This window comes from Eucyclogobius newberryi, unplaced genomic scaffold (genome assembly GCF_026437365.1).
Source record: "Eucyclogobius newberryi isolate DKJ021-1_F unplaced genomic scaffold, fEucNew1.0.hap1 SCAF_2, whole genome shotgun sequence".
Lineage (NCBI taxonomy): Eukaryota > Metazoa > Chordata > Actinopteri > Gobiiformes > Gobiidae > Eucyclogobius > Eucyclogobius newberryi.
This window is the reverse complement of record NW_027315834.1, coordinates 43,161,133-43,180,009: the sequence shown is the minus strand read 5'-3', so window position 1 is coordinate 43,180,009 and position 18,877 is coordinate 43,161,133. Positions and strand designations below refer to the sequence as shown.

Here is an 18,877-nt window from a genome sequence, read left to right as displayed (position 1 = left end):
TAGTAACCACCTCTTCCCAAATACTCAGCCCCCCCTCTTCACTTTAGGCTACAGCTCTGCCTGATTCAAAGACTTTGACATGTCCTGTGGTAATAAAGACCAGAGACAGACACACACACACACACACACACACACGGCTTCACTCACTCACTCACACTCGCATGCGTTTAAACCAAAACATCCTGGCACCGCTCTTTGCCTAAAAGTTATTATTAGTGTCTGGGGGTGGTGAGTATTTCTCCTAGTACCAGACTACGGCAAGGGTTTTCCCCAGGTGGCAGCCAATAAAAAAGTTGCCGTACTGTTTTGTGAGTTTAAAAAAAGCGTCTGAAACTGACTGTATGTAAATGTGCAGGATGTGCAGAAATCTGTGCATGTAATTTTCCAACATGTGAGTAGTAAATCTAAACATTTTACTGCTTCCAACTTTTGATCAACGGTGTGTACATTGGCAACAGTCCACCCAGGTGCACGTTTAAGTATGCTCACTTGAGTAGTGTAGCCCCCTGTGTCAATGTGTGTGAGAAGGCTACATTAAACATTCTGTTTGGAAAGAAAACATCATGGAAAGTTTCAACTTTTCTGCTGTTTCTGGTCTTTCAACAACTCGCTATGCCTTTGGCGCAAGCTTTGGTACTACCTTTGTGTGACTTTCTCCCATAAAACAATAGTAGAAATAGGAATGTATCAAATCTAAATGAGTTTATGTTATGTGTCTAGACAATTGGAGGCTGGATACGATTTATATACAAAAATTATAACATGCGAAACAAATTACAAGAATAATTGCACACTAAAGTTCAGCAAACTCTTCAATTTTTTTCCATTTGTTCTTCAACTTTCTCTACATTCTCATGTTCTTTGTAACTCCTGCAAACCTCCTCTCACTCGCAGCTCTGTGCCCTTTCTTTCAAACCAACCAGGTTTATTAGAAGCAGCTTGTGTGTGAGAGAGTGTGTGTGTAATTGGTAACAGGGCAGGGCAGGGGGCTCTGGTATGCACATGTGGGTGCCAGCTTCAGGGTCTGACATTCTGGGGGGTCTTTGGAGAGCCCACTCTTCCCAATGATACAGGCACATACAAACACACAGCCGGGGGTGAGAAAGCGGCTGTGGCTGAAACACGGAGACACTGAGACTGTGGCTGTGTCCAGGAGCTCTGCAAAGCATCATGGGACACCACCATGACCAGTCGGAACATGATTGTAAAATCCCATACTGGACACAGGCCACAATTATAGTCCCTCCATTTAATGATCTATAACCAGTGGTGGATGAAGTACAGAGACATGTGCAAAACAATTACTCAAGGCAAACTAGCACATTTTTAAAACGTTAGTAAACTTATCTGTTTGAAATTTAAAATGTAAAAGTATTTGTGCAGATTTTTGCAACAGTGGCACTTCCAACCTATTTCTAGTAAATGTATGTGTATATTTTTGTTTGCTCAAAACTGAACGTCACAATGATCATGTTAAAATAACTCCTCAAATCACAGGTACTTTCTACTTCTCAGTCCAGTTGAAAATGTAATGGAGTAGAAAGCAAATGTAGTGAAGTAAAAGCGTGCACCGTGAAAATTGACTTAAGTAAGTACAGAGCTATAAAAATGTACTTTTAATTTTGTACTTTCTACCACTGCCTATTACTCTGACAAAATGTACAGTTTGTGAATGTGTGTATTAAGATTGAGACTGTTCTACTGTTCATGAATATAACAATTGTCGACATTGGCATCTCGCTTTCTTTCAGAACTATGTACAATATCTGGGCCTCAAAACTCGAGAAAAAAAAAAGGATGACAAAAACTGAACCAACAATCAAGACTTGAACGGACATTATAATTGACAAAAATGGAAGAAATTACATTCGGACTTAATGAATAACAGACATAGTGTAAAGAAAACAGAAAGAGCAAAAAAACAAAACTATTGATACAACCCATTTGAACTGTGTCAAAATCACAGCTGTGACATCTAAAAACAATACATTTATTGCGTTACATCAGTCTTTGATCTGCCTGACCCCGTAAAGTGAATGACTAAAAGACTAAAAGCTATTTGCAAGTCGGCGTTTGTTTGTCTGGCGGCTCTCCAGCAGATGATTCACGCTGTCCAGCCCAAACGGCGAGCGCAGAGGAACACATTTGCACTTCTGCTTACCTCGTCATCCTTGTACCACGACAGGGACTCGGCGGTGAGGATAAACCAGTACTCTTTGGCTCCTCCCTTCATGATGCCGATGTTGTTGATGGTGAGCCAGCCCTTCCTGATCACCTGCAAGACGGAAACATTAACAATCTTGCCACTACTTTTTCCACACATCCATTTAGTTTCCACGTTATCCTCCAAAGACTACAAAGGCACCAACAAAACACATGTTCAACTTTCACTCTAGTCTAGATTACTCGCAGCCTAAACTACTGATCATTATGAGTCCAGTTGTTTACCTTGAAGCGATCGCTAACTCCTCTCTCAGGCTGAATGAGGATCAAAAGTGTGTTAAACAAAAAATAAGGCTAAATCTGGGCCAATCTTGTTTAAGATAAGATAAGATATTCCTTTATTGTCTTATTTTCAGTCAACAGGGAACAACGAGGGTGAGAAAGAAGCAACTTCAGGGAATCAAGGAGGCATGAAGTAGAGTCAAATCTAACCTTTAAAAATGTGTTAATAAATGCTTTATTAATTCATATTTGTTTTTCAACACACATAAATTACAGCCAAATTAGTGTGTACCATTCAATATACAGATGTTTGTTAAGACTGTATCATATTGTGTGTTTGAGCAACTATGTAGTCATTTCCCTGGTGGAGCATTGAAATACAGACAATGTAAATCCAAGAGAAATGTGTTAAAACATGTCTTTAAACATATCATTAGGTGAGGTTTAATTATCAGACAAATGTGAAATGCCTGTAAAATTACAATTAAATCACAAATGTTCAGAAATATTACCTGAAACACTTTAGTTTAATGTTTACATGATACTTTTTTCATGTTTGTTTTTAATCAGCTCTTTTGTAGATACGGTACACTCGATATTCAAATGTTGTATACCTTCCAAACAGTGGTTAAAATATTACTCAAGCGTATGACGTGTAAATAATAATCTACTTCAGTAAAAGTTTTGAAGTATCAGTTGAAAAGTAAAAGTATTCCTGACAGATTTTTTAGCACAATCAAATCGTCAAAAGTAGTGATCTGGATTAAAATGTTTGCTGTTTTTTGATCAACTGAAACAACTGCATTGAATTCATTCAATTTTTAAAAAAAAAATTGTATATTTTTCTTTGCTCAAAGTTGGGACATTAAACTCAAACTATGAGTGTGCTTGAAGTTTTTACTTTTTAGTCCTGTTAAAAAGTGTAGTGGAGTAGAAAGTACAGATACTGCTCTCAAAGTAAAGTATCCCCTGTAATATGTACTAAAGTAAAGTTCAGATTTCTAAAAATGTCAAAACAACTTTTCCAATATTATTTAAAGTTTACTATATTGCCCACCTCGTCAATGAATATGCAAAGTAAAGTGTGGCAATCTTAGAATATACAGCATTATATTAGATAATTAGATTATTCCTACTTCTTCACTCGAGTATTTACCTTAAAGCTACACTCTGGGTTAAACAAATAGCCAAATATCATTGTTAGTTGTGAAAAATCCCAGTAGCGCTCGCCTTCAGGATCAGTGCCTGGCAACAGAGACTGGATGATCTTAAAAAAGGACCAGCTATATACATTTTTAAACAGGAAATATAGCTCAATCCTGTGTTTACAACAAGAGCCTGACCTCTGACCTCAGGCTGGGTGGCTGTTATGACAACCGATTACTACTACTACTAGTACTACTACTTTGTCTCTTGATGGAGTTTTACTTATTTTTACTTATCTCCAATATGCTCTGTATTTTAGTATTATTATTATTATTATTATTAGTTACTTGTTCCATTACCTCTGAGACTCTAGTGTAAAAATATTAGACACTCTATCGACAAAGACTTACCATGATCTCATCCTGAAGAAACAGAAGCCCCAACGTACCAAAAAGGAAAGAGAAAGAAATTACTCATAAGGGAAAGAAAAATGTAGAAAGCAAAGACGCACAAAACACGCAATTAAAGCTACAGTTTTGAACGTTTTTTGTCTCCGCACGCAAAAATGCACAGATTATGTTCCGCTCTATTGTTTTCTGCTGCTTTCCTGTGGCTTGTGGATAATACAAGTTTCGTTCAACCCTGCGAACGATATGGATTGTTGCCCCGAGCGACAAAGCACTGTGAAGTTGTATCACAGTTAACACTGGAAAACACAAACATCTGACAGAAGCGACGCCTGGAAAGACTTCAGATGACAGGACTGGCTGGGTTTTTACACTCCATAGTCCATGCTCACTCTTCAATTGTCTGTTTACTCTGTACCTGATTACCGGCGGCCTTCTTCTTGTTCATTTGATTGATCCTCTGCTGAGCGCTGCAAGAAAAAGAAAAAAAAAGCAATCGCAAACTGTATCTTCAAATGTGCGCCGACACATCTGGCAGCAATAGAGCGAACCACGAAATCCTAAACTACTGGAAATGTTTGGGATTTGAAAACGGCAACTTACTTGGCAAAACCGATAAAGTCTTCATGATTGGTGTTCATGTAGGACAGCTCGATGTCGATCAACAACAGCACCTGAAGATGTTGGCTAAATCATTATCAGGCCCTAATTTCAAATGGATGTGTATATTTTATAACGATAAACAGTCCTAGTGAATATGCTGCGTATGTGAGATAACCTTTATTTGTCCCACAATGGGGAAATTCCAATGTTGCAATACAGATTTACAGAAACAGATTGGGCACAGAAGTATAATAATAAAAAAAATATATAGCCGCAAGCGGCAATGATCGGCCCTCGCCACGCCGCCGCCACACCGCCGCCACGCCGCAAGAGGAGGGGGCGCTAACGCGCCCCAATTGTCCTTTTATTACGCCTACTGCTGAATCTGTGACGCTGTCACATCTTCTCCCCTTTGTTTTACCATCAAAAAGCTATTTTATTTTGAATTCTTGGCAAAATGTGCGGCTTTGCCGCACAGACACCGTGACTCTTTGAATGAAAATGTGGATAACTTTTGATGGTCCACCCCTGAAGATGAGTCTCACCAAATTTCAGGTTAATAGGGCTGACGCCCTGGGAGGAGTTTGTGAAAGTCTAAAGTGTAAACATGTTCTGGCGATTTCCCCATTGGAATAACATGAAAGGTTTCGGTCATCGTTACGGCAACGCCATAACAATTATGACATGGGTCTCATTGACTTTTTTGATGGGGATGCTAAAATTGAGTTGTGTGTCAAATTTCATATAATTTCGCAAAACTAAACATTTAACCTCCATATAAAATCTGTAGGGGGCGCTGTGGCGCCAAATGAATTTATTTCACTTCAAGTAGGTTTAGGGCAAAGAGTTTAACAACTGATTCTAATTTGACGCAATTCGGACTTTATCTGCGCAAACGGCAGAAATTTTAAATATGGGAGATTTCTGAAATTCTAGCTACAGTTTGCGGCTTCGCCGCACAGAGACCGTGAGAGGTATCAATGTAATTTGGATAACTTTTGATGTCCCACTCCTCAGTAGCATTTTCACCAAATTTCAGCTTTTTAGGGCCAACGCCCTGGGAGGAGTTCGTAAAAGTACGACGTTTGGAAAAACTCCGAAGTCATGTTTAGCCATTTTTGAAGCAATATGGCCGACATTTGGTTGGGCGGACGGCGTTGCCGTAATAATATTTTTTACTTCTCTTGTCACCATCTACCTCTGCGCCAAATTTCATGATTCTACGATCAGATTTTTTTGGGTCATTTCCCATCTCTCAATGCATTTTTGGTACATTTGGGGGCGCTGACGCGCCAATTTTTTTTTATTTTAGAAAAGGGAAATAGCCAGAATGTAGAAAGGCACGATTTTTAGAGGTGTGAACATTTTTGTGACTTTTCGTCAATGTTCACTGGGTGAAAAATAGGGGGGTTGGTCCCGAGAAGAAGAAGAAAGAATAATATTCCGATGCGAAAACAATGTTTCCCATTTTTCAAATATCATAAACTATACATTTTCGGAAAGCGCTCGCGCTTTCCTACCTCATGGTGTGGGTCCCTGGTCACTGACGAGTACTTTCGTTAATTTTGAGTGGGCTCCGCCCACTTTGTGTTTTTGGCCCTCTATACAGTAATAATGTTCAATTTTTGCATTACATGCTTATATGCACGGAACATGCAAGAGATGGGGAACGTATTCGTGAGCTACTTAGCGCAAATGAGTGCTTTATATATCTCAATGTAAAGTGCTCGTTTAGTGCGCACTTTTGCACGGGCTTCGCCCGTTTACAACGGTAATGTTCCATTTTCCTACTACTAATTAGTATGCACGGGGCGTGCATGAGTGAAGGAGTGCGTTAGTGAGTGTTTGGAAGTGGGCGAGCGCATCGCGCTCGATTTCGTGCGCACTACGTGCGCACTTTCGCAGCCGTGCTTCGCACGGCCTTACGAGATTAATAGGCCTCTCGCCAGCTTGTGGCGCTCGGGCCTAAAAAAAATAAAAATAAAACTCTTATAAAATAAACTATTATACTCGTAATAAAAATAACACTCGTATTTACAGCTTTTAAATTCAAATATGTTTTAATATAAAGAAATTAACACATTTGTTGTTTTTGGTCTTAATGATATCAGTAAAAATGTAGTCTTATTTTGTTTACATAGTGAATACAGTTCTGTTTTTGGTTTGTGCACGTCTGTGTAACATGATTTGGTACTTGAATGCATGTGGTATATTTGGGGTCCTGTTGCTCTGGTTACCTGTTCCTTAGTGCGGCTCTCTCTATCCCTAATGTGCTGAGTGACAATTCTCTCCATCTCCTCTCGAAGCATGGGATACTGAGCCAGCTGTGAGCACAGAAAGCAGTGGGTAGGTAGAACCAAACATCGGTCACACCAACGCCGTCACAGATCCACGCCACGGCATCGGCAAAATCTCTCACTGAACCACAACACACAGATCCACTAATACAAACCAAACATGGATAAACACAGTCAATCCCACACTCTGCTCTGGTATTAGTAGACCCCGAAAACAATGGGTGGGTTTTCATTAGAGGGATTTGTGAGTGAACTGTCCAATGTGGAACTAATGAAGAAGAATAGAGCAGAGTCTGTGATATTGCAGCACAAAATCAGAACAATGTTTCTGGCAGAAAAGATTCCCTTTCCCAGCACACTGTGGGCCTTTTTCCATGAGCTCATTGCAAATCCACAAATGCAGACATTGGTGGGCTTCCAATGCGACCCAAACACATTTGGAAAAGTGTAAAGGAAAGAGGAAAGAAAAAAAAGGTCCAAATGACAGAAGAAGAAAAATATACTCTACACTGTTTTCTTGCAAGTTACAATGCAGCTTTGGTGCGGTTTTCAGAGCCAGCTCATGTCAATAGACTTCTTTCTGGTTCCGTGATTTACAGCTTCCTGGCGCGACTCCATGACATCCATAAAGAATAGCAGCTTTATAACAGGAGCACTCAAAGTTAGACGGAATGCCACTCAGATTCCAGGCAATAAAGCCGCTCAAAACATGATCATCGCTGTGTGACCTGAACCAACGTGAACCTCTTTATACGGAAAGTAGGGAAATGCTTACGTGCACAATTATTACACACTATTTAATTTGGCAAGTACGTTCGACTGAGTGCATTTTGTTGAGGCCTTGGATGCAGAATGGCATTATTGCTCCAAAGGAAAGAACTTTGATGGGTAAATTACATTTTAGACGTATGCACTGAACATACTGACGATCTGAAAATACAACAAACACTGCATTGCAACTAAGCGTCATACACTTGTTTTAAATTGTGAATTAGGAGTCCAGATTTGACTTGGGCAGCAGGCACGTGATGAAACACTGACATAAAGTGACATGCAGAGCTGTGTGAGGGCAGGAGACAACTGACCCCTTTGTCGATTTGCCCAAATGCTGTTTAGTGTAAGAATGATGATTGTGCCTTTAGCTTAAAAACAGTGAGCATTTGAGAAATCCAAAGGAGGTCGTGGAATCTTAAGGTAACTTGCTGAGCTAAGAAGCAAGAGGTTAGAAGATGACAAGATGAAGAAGAGAAACAAGAGAGAAAAATAAAGAGACGTTTGTCAATTAGTGGTCGATGAATAGAACTACACAATCATTCACATCACTGAAGTAAATTAAAGTCAGAGAAACAGATTTATAGTTTCAAAACAAATTAAATCAGAAGTGGTAACTATCTAACATGCATTATATTGCCATTACAGTCAATTTACAGCTGATTTATTGACGGATTAAAAAATCTAAACTATGCCAAATAATAATATGTTATATTGTTATATTGTTATATGCGCAAAAGGGATAGACCGATATACATCTTTCATCAATATGCACAGGATCAGACATATGCACTACATATACAACAGCACATGGTTATCTTTACTGTACATTTTAGAGCAAGTATCTTAAATCAGCATTACTTCTTCATCTTATATTTAACTCATTAATCAAAAATCTATTTCAAATGGAGTATTTTACATTTTTAACAATATAAAATCAGGATTTTTCCTTCTGTAATTTAAAAGATGTATAATCTTATCGGTCTAACCCTGCCTTACATGTGAGTGGAGCCTAAGTGAGATATTTTACCTTTAGGCTACTCTTTCGAATGGTGGAGGTCAGTTCGCTCACTACCATATCTATACACTTCAGGCAGGGCCCCTTCAGCTTAAGGATCAGCTTTTTCACTATAGCCTCAAAAGCCAGATCAGGGGTGAAGAGCCCCGTTCTGTAGAGATAGGCAAGGGCACGGGAGAGAGGGGACAAAGCCACAAGGATTGTGGGAATAAATACAAACTCAAAATGACTCAGAAGTGTGGATGGCTACACCAAACCAGTCAAAGAAGTACAGTTTTAGGTGAAATAAAGGATCAAGTAGTGACAAGTGGATGAATATGGAGTGTACCAGAGTGAGGGTTAACATCACAGAAGGAAGAAAGCACGGTGAGACATTTAGTTTCTCCTGAAGTCATTCTTCAAACAGGATTGTGTTTGAGTCTTTCTCTCAAAGCTGTTTTCACCTGCATAATGACCAGCCAACAACTCCACACAAAAGCCACACAGGAGTAGCAGCTGTGCCCCTAAACAGTCGTCCACTGCACCAGATATCTCTATATCTCGATGTCTCATTATCCACTCCCTCGTATCTGCCCATACTTTGAAAACTGGTAGAGCTTTGCAATGGAGTCCCATAACAAATGTGGCCTCTTTCTGCTGCAGGTGCACAGCTGCAAACCTCCACATAAGAAACATCTGCAAGCTGAGGTCATCTAATGTAGCTGCCAGTTTGCTCAATGATTGGCACATTAATTTATAATCGTGTCTGTGTGTACATTGAATGCTTATAAATCAACTTCACATTTGACCTTTTGACAGTAAATATTGAGTAAGCCACTTTTAAGGTGAAAGTGAAGTATTTTCAAATGAAATGATTTGCCTCGACTCAAAAGAGAGCTGTTCTTTTAAGCTATAGTCAGGAATTATAGTCAAGGGACAATAGCTTACTTCTATTTTCTCTGTAGGCAACCACATTCTGATGACTGCTGGTTTTCACACTGTTTTTCCTGCTCAGCTCCACTACAAACAGCCTGTCCAGCCAAACCCATCCAAAGCAGAAGAGGTGGGTAGACAGATGGCCACAGCACCAGGGAATACACAGCAAGGGGCACTAGGTTCAAAGAGCTATCCACCGTCAGCTTTGTTCTCTTTACCTTCTTGGTACACTGTCTAACCGTATTGACTAGCTCAGATATGACCATGTCCACACATTTGGTGCAAGGCTCTTTAATCTTCCCAATCTGCCTTTTTACAATGGTCTCAAAGGCCATGTCCGGAGTGAAGAGGCCCGTTCTGCACGCCAGCCAGAAAAAACAGCCAATGGGCCACAGTGGAAGAAAAGGGAGCGGATGAAGAGAAAAAGTGTTAGTTTGTAAATAAGCACAATGTCTAACAGTGTCACGTATCATAATGTTGTGGGGTTAAAAAGATGAATTTGTTATATTGTGCCTTTTCTTTGTGTTCATATAGCGACATTGAATCAACTTTGGTAGCCCATTTACTTAGTATTTTTAGGTCATGGTGGATGACATAGGTTAGGTTTAACAGTGGTTAATTTATTTAAAGCAATGAAGGAAGACTGTAACATATCAGACAAAAGCCGCAGACAAACAGGGCTCCACAACAAAATAATACTATGTCCCTCTGTTACTGTTTCGTATTTAACTGTATCTATACTATATATTGCAGAAAGGAAAGGGCATAGCAAAAGGACATTATACGGTTAAAATGAAAGGAAGACGTGCCTGATGCCGTGAATGTTCTTGATGGCATAGCTGATTTCTTTACGGAGCTCTTTCTCATTAAACTCCATCTGAAAGAAAAAAAAATGGCATATGGAGAAATGGCAAAACAATTTTAATATGGTGAGCCAAACTTGCTTAATATTATGCTTTTGTGACTTTACTAAAGTGTAGATGTCGTGCTTTGTTATACCCTGTGTTTAGTCTGACTAATATCTTTGAAAGTCGTCGGTAACATTTCCCCAATAAATGTCCATACTTTTCTCAAGGCTACATTACCAGTATAAACATATAAAACATCAAGATGAACGGACTTCTCAGATAATGTCTCTGGCAGACGCTGAGGTTTCCTGTATTTGAAGCAAAGCTAATGTTTTGTAAGCATTTTTAACATGGCCTCAGACAACAGCAGGGAGCTTTACGGCCTCAGAGGGAGAGGCAAAAAGGAACAGACCAAAAGGAAACAGAAAATACAGTTGATATCACAAAAGTGGAAATCTACTTAAAATGGTGTATAATATGTATGAAATTCGATGAAAATCTTACACAATTGAGTACACATAAATTGCATCGCAACATTGATTTTCTTCTGTGTGTGTGTAGTTCTGTGGACTATATTGTTGACAAAGTCTGACTGGGAATAAACAGAGGAAAGTAACGCACCTTGACCAGTTCAAAGGGAAAGCGCTCATGAAAGATCCGGTTGATCCTTGCACCGCCAGAGAGCTCGGCTGTGTCGATTTGGTCTCCAGAACCTTCTATGCACTTGTCAAAGTCCACAGAGAACTGCTGCACCATTCTACAGGTAATGAAGTGCACATTAGTAAAACATGCATGAATGGTGTTTTTCTAAAATGATCAATGCACGCACTGAAGCAGAGCCTTGGTTTTACGTGATGGATCGTCAGGCCTGAAGTTCTTGTATTCTTCCACCTCTTTCTCAATAGAGAGCAGTTGACTCTGTAGCTTGGCTCGTAAATTCGGCAGTGTGTCCCGAATGTGGTTGGTCAGTTGCTGAACAAGAAAAACATTACACCAAAGAATGTTATTCATCTTGAAGTAAAACAAATCATTGTAACAAAAAGACGGGCATAAGCACATTTTGCATACCTGATTGAGGACTTTCTGGAGGTAGGCCGTGCCCATGCGGTCAGCCAAGTGCCGATACGAAGGGTGAGACAGAAAGAACTTCCTCTCTGCAGCCATAGCAGCGTTGATGTCCTTTCTACCGTCAATGTCTTTCTGGCTTCTGTTCACTACACCAACGTAACCTGAAAATAGCAGGATGGTCAGACTGAACAGCAGCCCTGGCTTTCAATTAAAGTTCAGTTTGGTTCTGTTTATTGACCATGTTATCTTATGCATTTTCTTTCATTCTCGTCCAGGCAGAGTCCACAGCAAAAGCTAATTGAATTCTGTCAGACATTTTTGTACACAAAAGGAGCAGGAAGAAGTAACATACTTGTGTATTCCAATCTCCAAAGTGCTACTTTAAAAAAAAAACTTTGGTCTAGCCATAAATGTTTCCCCCCAGAAATGGGGGAAAAAAGAATAGTATGAACAGCTTGATGAAAAATACATTAATAATTACAAGCTACACCAGGGGTCTCCAGCCTGTTGCCTGGGTGCTACCCAAAAGGATTAATGGATTATTATTGAAATTTCAAATTTGATGAATCACTTATCTATTACCACTGTGAACGTATAATTTAGATGCCTAACTTTGTACTGATAAAAGGATGATAATATGTTTTAGGGGCATCTAACCGTACACTGTCACGATCAGATCAACTCAATGTCTTGTGACCGCTAAAAGAAGCTTGCCCAAGGAAAAAGATTGGAGACCCCTGAAGTACACAGACAAAGTAAAAACAAAGGTAAATCATGTCTTTTGTATCCGTTTCACCTCCCATTAAAGTTTCTCATGCATCACCCCGCTAAAGCTGTTTCATGCTCTGTAACCAACAGTAACTGTGTGCCAGAAGCCTTGTAAATGTGAACGTCCACACAGTGAACTGAGATGAGAAGGGGGGAATAAAAACAGACAGAGCAGTGGAAAGTATACCCATGCCTTTTGGGTTATACTAAGTGCAAATGGAAACAAGAGAAAGCACTGAATCAGCACATTGCAACGACAACTACCCACAGAAAGCAAGCAGTCTTTTCCAAGACATTCTCATCACACCCCTTTTACCATCCTGCACTCAAGCCCCTTTCACCTTTTTAACTCTGTTCTTCTTTTCCCCATGCACCAAATCCCATCATCCAAATACTTTGGAAGTGGTATGACCACAAGAGGGAAACAGTGTGTCATTGCATGTCAAGCACTAGGACTTACCCCTTCTGAGAGGAAGCAGCTTATTCTCAAGAATGTCCTTGGCATCTGTGCCTTCATCCATCAAGTCCAGCTTGGTAATCACGCCGATGGTCCTCATGCCTGAATACACAATAAAACAATGTATAAGATGACAAATGGCAAACCAGCTTGAGCTGTTTATTTAAGAAATAAGAGAAGAAAAGCATTTTGTTGGAGCCATTAAGTTGCATTATACTCATTATACTTATACTTATTGGTCTATTCAGGTGATGCAGGGGCCAAAGAAGCTGGTCTTTACTGTTGCTTTTAACCTCTCAATAAGGACAAAGGGCTAACGTGCACACTGTATAGATATCTAACGATGACTTGCAGAAAACATGCCGCAGGAAGTACATTTAAAGCACCAACATTACTTAATTACTTAAAACATAAGAATAAGGAAAACATACAAGACTTTCTTACCATAAAGAAGTGTGTTCATGTATCCAATTTTACTTACCCTGAGGGTCGACCTCTTTGGCAATCTTCAAAGCATCCGAGTTGGCTAAATCTGAATTTGCTGGGGACACAGCGAGCATCAGGCAATTCTCTTTGGTGACAAACTGACTTAACATCTCGCGAATCTGAAACTCGATGTCTGCAGGTTGGTCTCCCACTGGTACCTTTGTCATGCCAGGTAGATCCACCAATGTAAGGTTAAGCACTAGAAGAATGACAATGTTGACAAGTAAGATATAATAATAGCAAAAATGTATGGCAGCTTTCTTTCAGTCTCACCATGAGGAGAGTAAACCCGCAGGTTGATGGGCACAGGAGAAATCCCTTTGTTAGCTCCAGTCACACGATCGGTTTCCGCTTCAATCTCCTGACGCACCTCATCAAAATCTGTAAACTTCTTTCCCTTGCAGTGAAGGAACTCAGCGTACTCTGAAAGAGGGACATATTTATCAGTAAAACGATGGCAATCCTTTTCAAAGACTGTGTGGATCTGAAAATGAACCTTTTCCCTTTTGGCATGATTATTTTATAGTCTAAATATAGACCAAATATAAAAGCTTTTTGAACGTGAGTCAATATCAAATATGCACAAACAAAATATTGACAAGCTAGAGAACAAATGTAAGTAAAAGTTATTTCACCTGTGGGGCAGTTCATGAGCTGCAGCACAAGAGGGCGACGGGTCACAATACCAGAGCCACGAGGAAGAAAGTCTCTGAAACACAAGTTAGATTATCATGGGCAAGTAGAAATTTACACTGAACATGAAAACTATCTAGTTTTATTTTATTGATGAAACCTATTCTTTGAACAACACCAGCACATTGCAGTTTACGTTAAGGTGCATGGCAACATATGGCAACAACAGCCCCAAACATTTTACCACAATTATGTAACATCACAATGAGTCCACTGAGAGCAATATTGTAAGCATAAATGATAAAGGTAATGACATTTTAATTAAAATCTATTGATGAAAACAAATCAGAGTCAGAAAGGGTTTATTGCCATTGTCAATTAACAGAATTCACAAACATAGGAAAATAAATAACATGTAATAATTACATGCCTAAATGTAATACAAATAAGGGATGAATCAGGGGCTTTGTTTAATTTCAAACTGAATATTTAAAAGCCTCTCAAAACGAGTCTTAAAATCAACAACTCAACATCTTCATCTTAATCTTTAATTGTATTTTGACTAGAATAACAGTTCTCTAGATTACTTTATTTTATGGATTTAATTATTTTGTGCTTATGAACAGACTTTTTACACTAAACTTACACCAAATTTACTCCAAATGTATGTATCAATCTTATCTATCTAGGGAGAGGAAGAGGCAGGACAAAGTCATCAAGAAGTCCAGCTCCGTCCTAGGGTCCTGGCTAGATTCACATCTATGCTGGACCATGAGTCTCACCCCCTGCAGGACACTCTGTCCGCTCTGGAGAGCAGCTTCAGTGAGAGACTGATCCACCCTCGCTGTGTGAAGGAAAGGTTTCGCAGGTCTTTCCTTCCTGCTGCTGTCAGACTTTATAACAAACATTGTTAGTCCTGAACACTCGCAATACTGACCTAACCTAATACTGATGTGCAATTCCGTCATATGTGCAATTACTGTTGGAATTCATGTGCAATTACTGTGAAATTCATGTGCAATCTATGTGCTGTCGTGACACATATTCATGTGCAATTACTGTCGTGATCACATGCAATGGTATTTATGTATTTATTCATTTATTTATTTATTTGTCTATGGGAGTTTTTATTTATAGGAGATTTTCTACTGAAAGTGTTTTTCAGACTTCCTATAAGTGATCTGTTCTTCTGTATCTACCACTGTATCTTCCTGCGTTGCGCCAATGAAATTTTCCCATGTGGGACAATAAAGCATTATCTTATCCTATACATCAACTGTCTATATTGCTTACAGTTTTTAAACCATCAGATGCTTCTTTACAAACTCTAACAAAATGTGCCGCTCTATTTCCTTATTATTGTCCTGTAGTAAGGAAGGATTAGTGAAGCTGAAAAATACACAGAATTACTTCTTATGGCAACGTTTAGAAAAAAGATCTGCTACAGACCTAACGTTAATGTTTCAAGCCTTATTTGAGATGTGGGGGCTCAGTCAAACCCATCATAAACATTTTGAATGATTCAAATCAATATCCTGTAGTCTGTGGCCCTCTGTTCTGTAAATGTTTAAAAACCTGGTCTATCTTAGAATATGAGTTTTCCAATTACAACAAAACCTGAATAACAGGTCAAAGGTCAAAGGACAGGGGGTACCAGCCACTCATACACACACAGTGCAGTTAAGCCCAATTTGACTGCAACTGGTTTACTTTCCATCGCTTCATCCAATTTTAACATGATAATTTGAAACAAAAGCCTCTGACAGGATGAACTGCAGTGGGACATTGACTGGTTCATTTTAGGCCCACAGACTACGAGGCGGCTGCTGCTGCTGCTGCTGCTGCTGCTGCTGCTTATATTTATATGACTAATGCTGCCTTTTTGAGTTTATACATTAAACAGTATCTAATTTAAATCAGTATGTGTAGCTAAATTATGTCTAAGCTGATTAAGTAAATTCAAGATGAAGTTAAGCATTGTCTTTAACTCCTATGGATTGATTCTGCTTCATAACACAGTGTGTTTTCTCAGCGGCGACAGTGGTGAATGTAGCCAATGAGGTGAACGGTTGCTTTGAAGCAGACGTCCAGATTAGGACTGAGCCAATAGGAGAACGTGATATGTAGGTGCCCAAACACAGATTAGAGTTAATCTGTGGCAGTGTGAGGACAAACACCCAGCCATTTTCATTTAAAAACATGAATTCTTCCTGTCTGAAGCTCAATCGTAACAATCAAACATAATGTACCAATAAGTAGACTAAAGCCGATTTTAGAATAAGATTATCAGTAATTAATGGTATTTTTTTAAATGGAGTATGAATCAGAAAAGAAACCATTACAAACCACTTAGCCTTAAATTCAAATTTAATTCAGATTTTATCATTTTATTTTTAAAATGTAATTCAAGCAAAAATCTGTCTTGTATTTCAACAAGAGTGAGGATCCTGATGCTTCAGGCACAATGTTATGTAATACCAGTGTGATACTAGCTCTGTATCATAAACGTAATCCTTGTGGGGGAAGGGTTCATTTTCAGTCTTGGTGGTACTTTTAGAAATCTACACAAACACAGAGCCAAAGTGCACTCATGGCACACCACCATCTGCAGGTGGAATTATGAGCAAAAATGAATATGATCTGCACCAAATTATATATCTTGTTTATTCAGTGTGAATCAGCACTATGCAAAAAAACACAACTTTGTGTGTTGTATACATCACATACTTCACAACATCACTTTTAATTTGACGTATGATTAATTAACCAATACTAAAAAGGTGGCTTTACACTTGTAAACCAAAGAGCTCTCCGTGGTGCTGAAAATATTCTTGTCTCTTGTTACTCTGATAATAGAGCCGTGCACGTGTGAATTTTTGCCACGTTTATGTTACAAATCTTCTTACATTGAATCTGTTTGGTCTTACTTTGAAAATGAAAAAGCTTCTACTTATTGAGGTGCTATTTTAGCACTTCGATCATACTCTCTAAGAGCTGACAGGGGAGAATTCTCTGGGGATTTGTAAATCTGCTTTGTGATAATTAAACTCTAGGGATAAAGTAATACAATTAAAAGCACAGAGTAGAGCCATGTATTTAGTAGTTGATACAAAATAAAACAACCATCCTGAACAATATTTGTATTTAGTATAAATATATTGAGTAATAATGGTAGAAGACAAATATTGTATGTGTGTTTCCATTGTGTAAAACATCGTAAATAAAGAAAGGCTGCAGAATGCATGTTCACAATGACAAACACATCGGAATACTCTGTAAACAGCTCTAAGGACGAGGGCCAAAGCTAGGTGACCACTTACACAAGGCCAGGAATAATACAGGAAGTATTTTAATGATAATTGTGTCCTTATCCCATTCAATGCTGACAGTTGTTACTGATCCTATGCTCGTAGTAGATGTACAGCTGCTCCTGCTTTCTGTGCATTGAACCTTTCTAGCATGTGTTGTCTCACATGTTTAAACATTGGGAGTATCTAACTTGTTATCTGTTGACACAGGGATTAGTTCTCTTGGCCATGTGGCAAACTAGTTTTTTGTATGTAATGTAAGAATGTAAGAAACACATTTTGCTGCATCAGTACTAGAGTGATGAATCCTTGCACTGCGAGGCTATTGGTGCATCATTATGTCCAGTGCACTGAACATGCTTGTCTTTATTTTTGCACACATCTTGTGCAGTGGAGGGGGAGGTTATTGAGCAGAATGAGCACTGGCATAAAGCCACACTCTGACCTTGTCAATGCAGGCAATACTGCTGAATCACAGAGTTTGGCATGGATATTTTGAAACGGTCCTAAATAAAAGCTCTTTTTTATGTTATGGCCTTGTTTGTAGTTGCAGGTTCCTAAGCTTCACCTCAGTCTAAGTCCTGGTGGACAGATGGATGCGGCTCAGAGCTCAGGTGCCTCTATCTCCCTTCATAACAAGGTCACACTGCAGTAGTGATCACTATTGCTCCCATTGATATATATGTTTATTTATTCTATCAAACTAATGCAGTAGAGCAGTAATGGTTTACAGTTTGGTTTATACAGTATACAAAATAAAGTTTATAGACAAGCCATTTTATGCCATCAAAACTACAGTAGTCAGTAGTGGTAGTGTTTGATTATGCAGATGTAAAGAGTCAACTTGTCTACAAACCTATAGTTTGTATTGTTTTTCCAATTAATTACCAGGAACTCTTGGGATTGAGTAGGCCAAAACTAGTTCGTACAATTTGAGTGCATTTCTCTGAAGGAAAAAGGTGACCCAGCATAAATATTGCAAACAGATCAGCTGCTGTTTAACAGTGATTATGCTGTGAGGGCCTCATAGTCAAAGGTTTAGGCTTCTGGGTTTAATAGTTCGTGGTTTAAGGCTGCTAAATGAAAGCTCCGCAGCTGCTTCCTGTTGTGATGAAGGAAACCTAAAGCTACTTACTTCCCCACGAAGTTCTCCAGAACCGAGCTCTTCCCGGCGCTTTGACCACCGACCACCGCGATCTGCGGCAGATCCAGAACCGCATTTTGGCCGATGGACGAAAAGGCATCCTGCAGGCGGTTCACTAAAGGAATCAGGTCCTCCATGCCCCGGTTCCCCATTTTCGATCAGAGCTATCGGCTTGTGATTTCCTTGAAAAATCAGTGTGGGTCGAACATTTATGATCCGCCCGCACAAAACCTAAGGACCACAGCGCTAATGACCGTGGCGGATGATCAGTTTGTGGGTGTCCTCTTCATTTATAGTCCTCCACGGTGTTCCCTCTCCTCTAGCACCAGGGACCTGGAGAGGAGGATGAGGAAGATGAGCTGGAGCTCCTCGCCTAGGAAATGGATCCATGCAGTTGCACCAACATACCGCGCGGTGGCAAACTTATTCTGTCAACAAAGCGCGTGTAAAATGTGCACATTTCATAATTTAATGAATTAATATGTATGCTTTTTCCAATAATTTTCCAGTTTTTACTGAATAGGGATAGATTGTTGAGCAAAACAAAACAGCATGTGTGCATG

General features: G+C 39.4%; 1 protein-coding gene across 16 annotated transcripts in view; it reads right to left on the bottom strand.

Annotated features, from left to right (window-relative positions):
- dnm1a (dynamin 1a) overlaps window positions 1-18,702 on the bottom strand; it is a 36,258-nt gene extending 17,556 nt beyond the window's left edge. For 5 of the 16 annotated variants that reach the window (XM_072453148.1, XM_072453136.1, XM_072453147.1 and 2 more), the window contains exons 1-16: window positions 18,306-18,701; window positions 13,865-13,938; window positions 13,503-13,652; window positions 13,225-13,428; window positions 12,747-12,845; window positions 11,519-11,679; window positions 11,280-11,422; window positions 11,072-11,207; window positions 10,412-10,479; window positions 9,821-9,959; window positions 6,839-6,925; window positions 4,602-4,672; window positions 4,417-4,468; window positions 4,002-4,013; window positions 2,449-2,478; window positions 2,162-2,275 (exon numbers count right to left, since the gene is read on the bottom strand). In XM_072453148.1, the coding sequence (XP_072309249.1) occupies window positions 2,162-2,275; window positions 2,449-2,478; window positions 4,002-4,013; window positions 4,417-4,468; window positions 4,602-4,672; window positions 6,839-6,925; window positions 9,821-9,959; window positions 10,412-10,479; window positions 11,072-11,207; window positions 11,280-11,422; window positions 11,519-11,679; window positions 12,747-12,845; window positions 13,225-13,428; window positions 13,503-13,652; window positions 13,865-13,938; window positions 18,306-18,466 (1,701 nt within the window). In that variant the 5' untranslated portion in view covers window positions 18,467-18,701. Of the gene's footprint in view, window positions 1-2,161; window positions 2,276-2,448; window positions 2,479-4,001; window positions 4,014-4,416; window positions 4,469-4,601; window positions 4,673-6,838; window positions 6,926-8,699; window positions 8,839-9,820; window positions 9,960-10,411; window positions 10,480-11,071; window positions 11,208-11,279; window positions 11,423-11,518; window positions 11,680-12,746; window positions 12,846-13,224; window positions 13,429-13,502; window positions 13,653-13,864; window positions 13,939-18,305 lie in introns of all 16 variants that reach the window. The other 11 variants (XM_072453144.1, XM_072453139.1, XM_072453146.1 and 8 more) reach the window with 5 other exon arrangements.
- Between the last annotated feature and the right edge of the window lie 175 nt (window positions 18,703-18,877).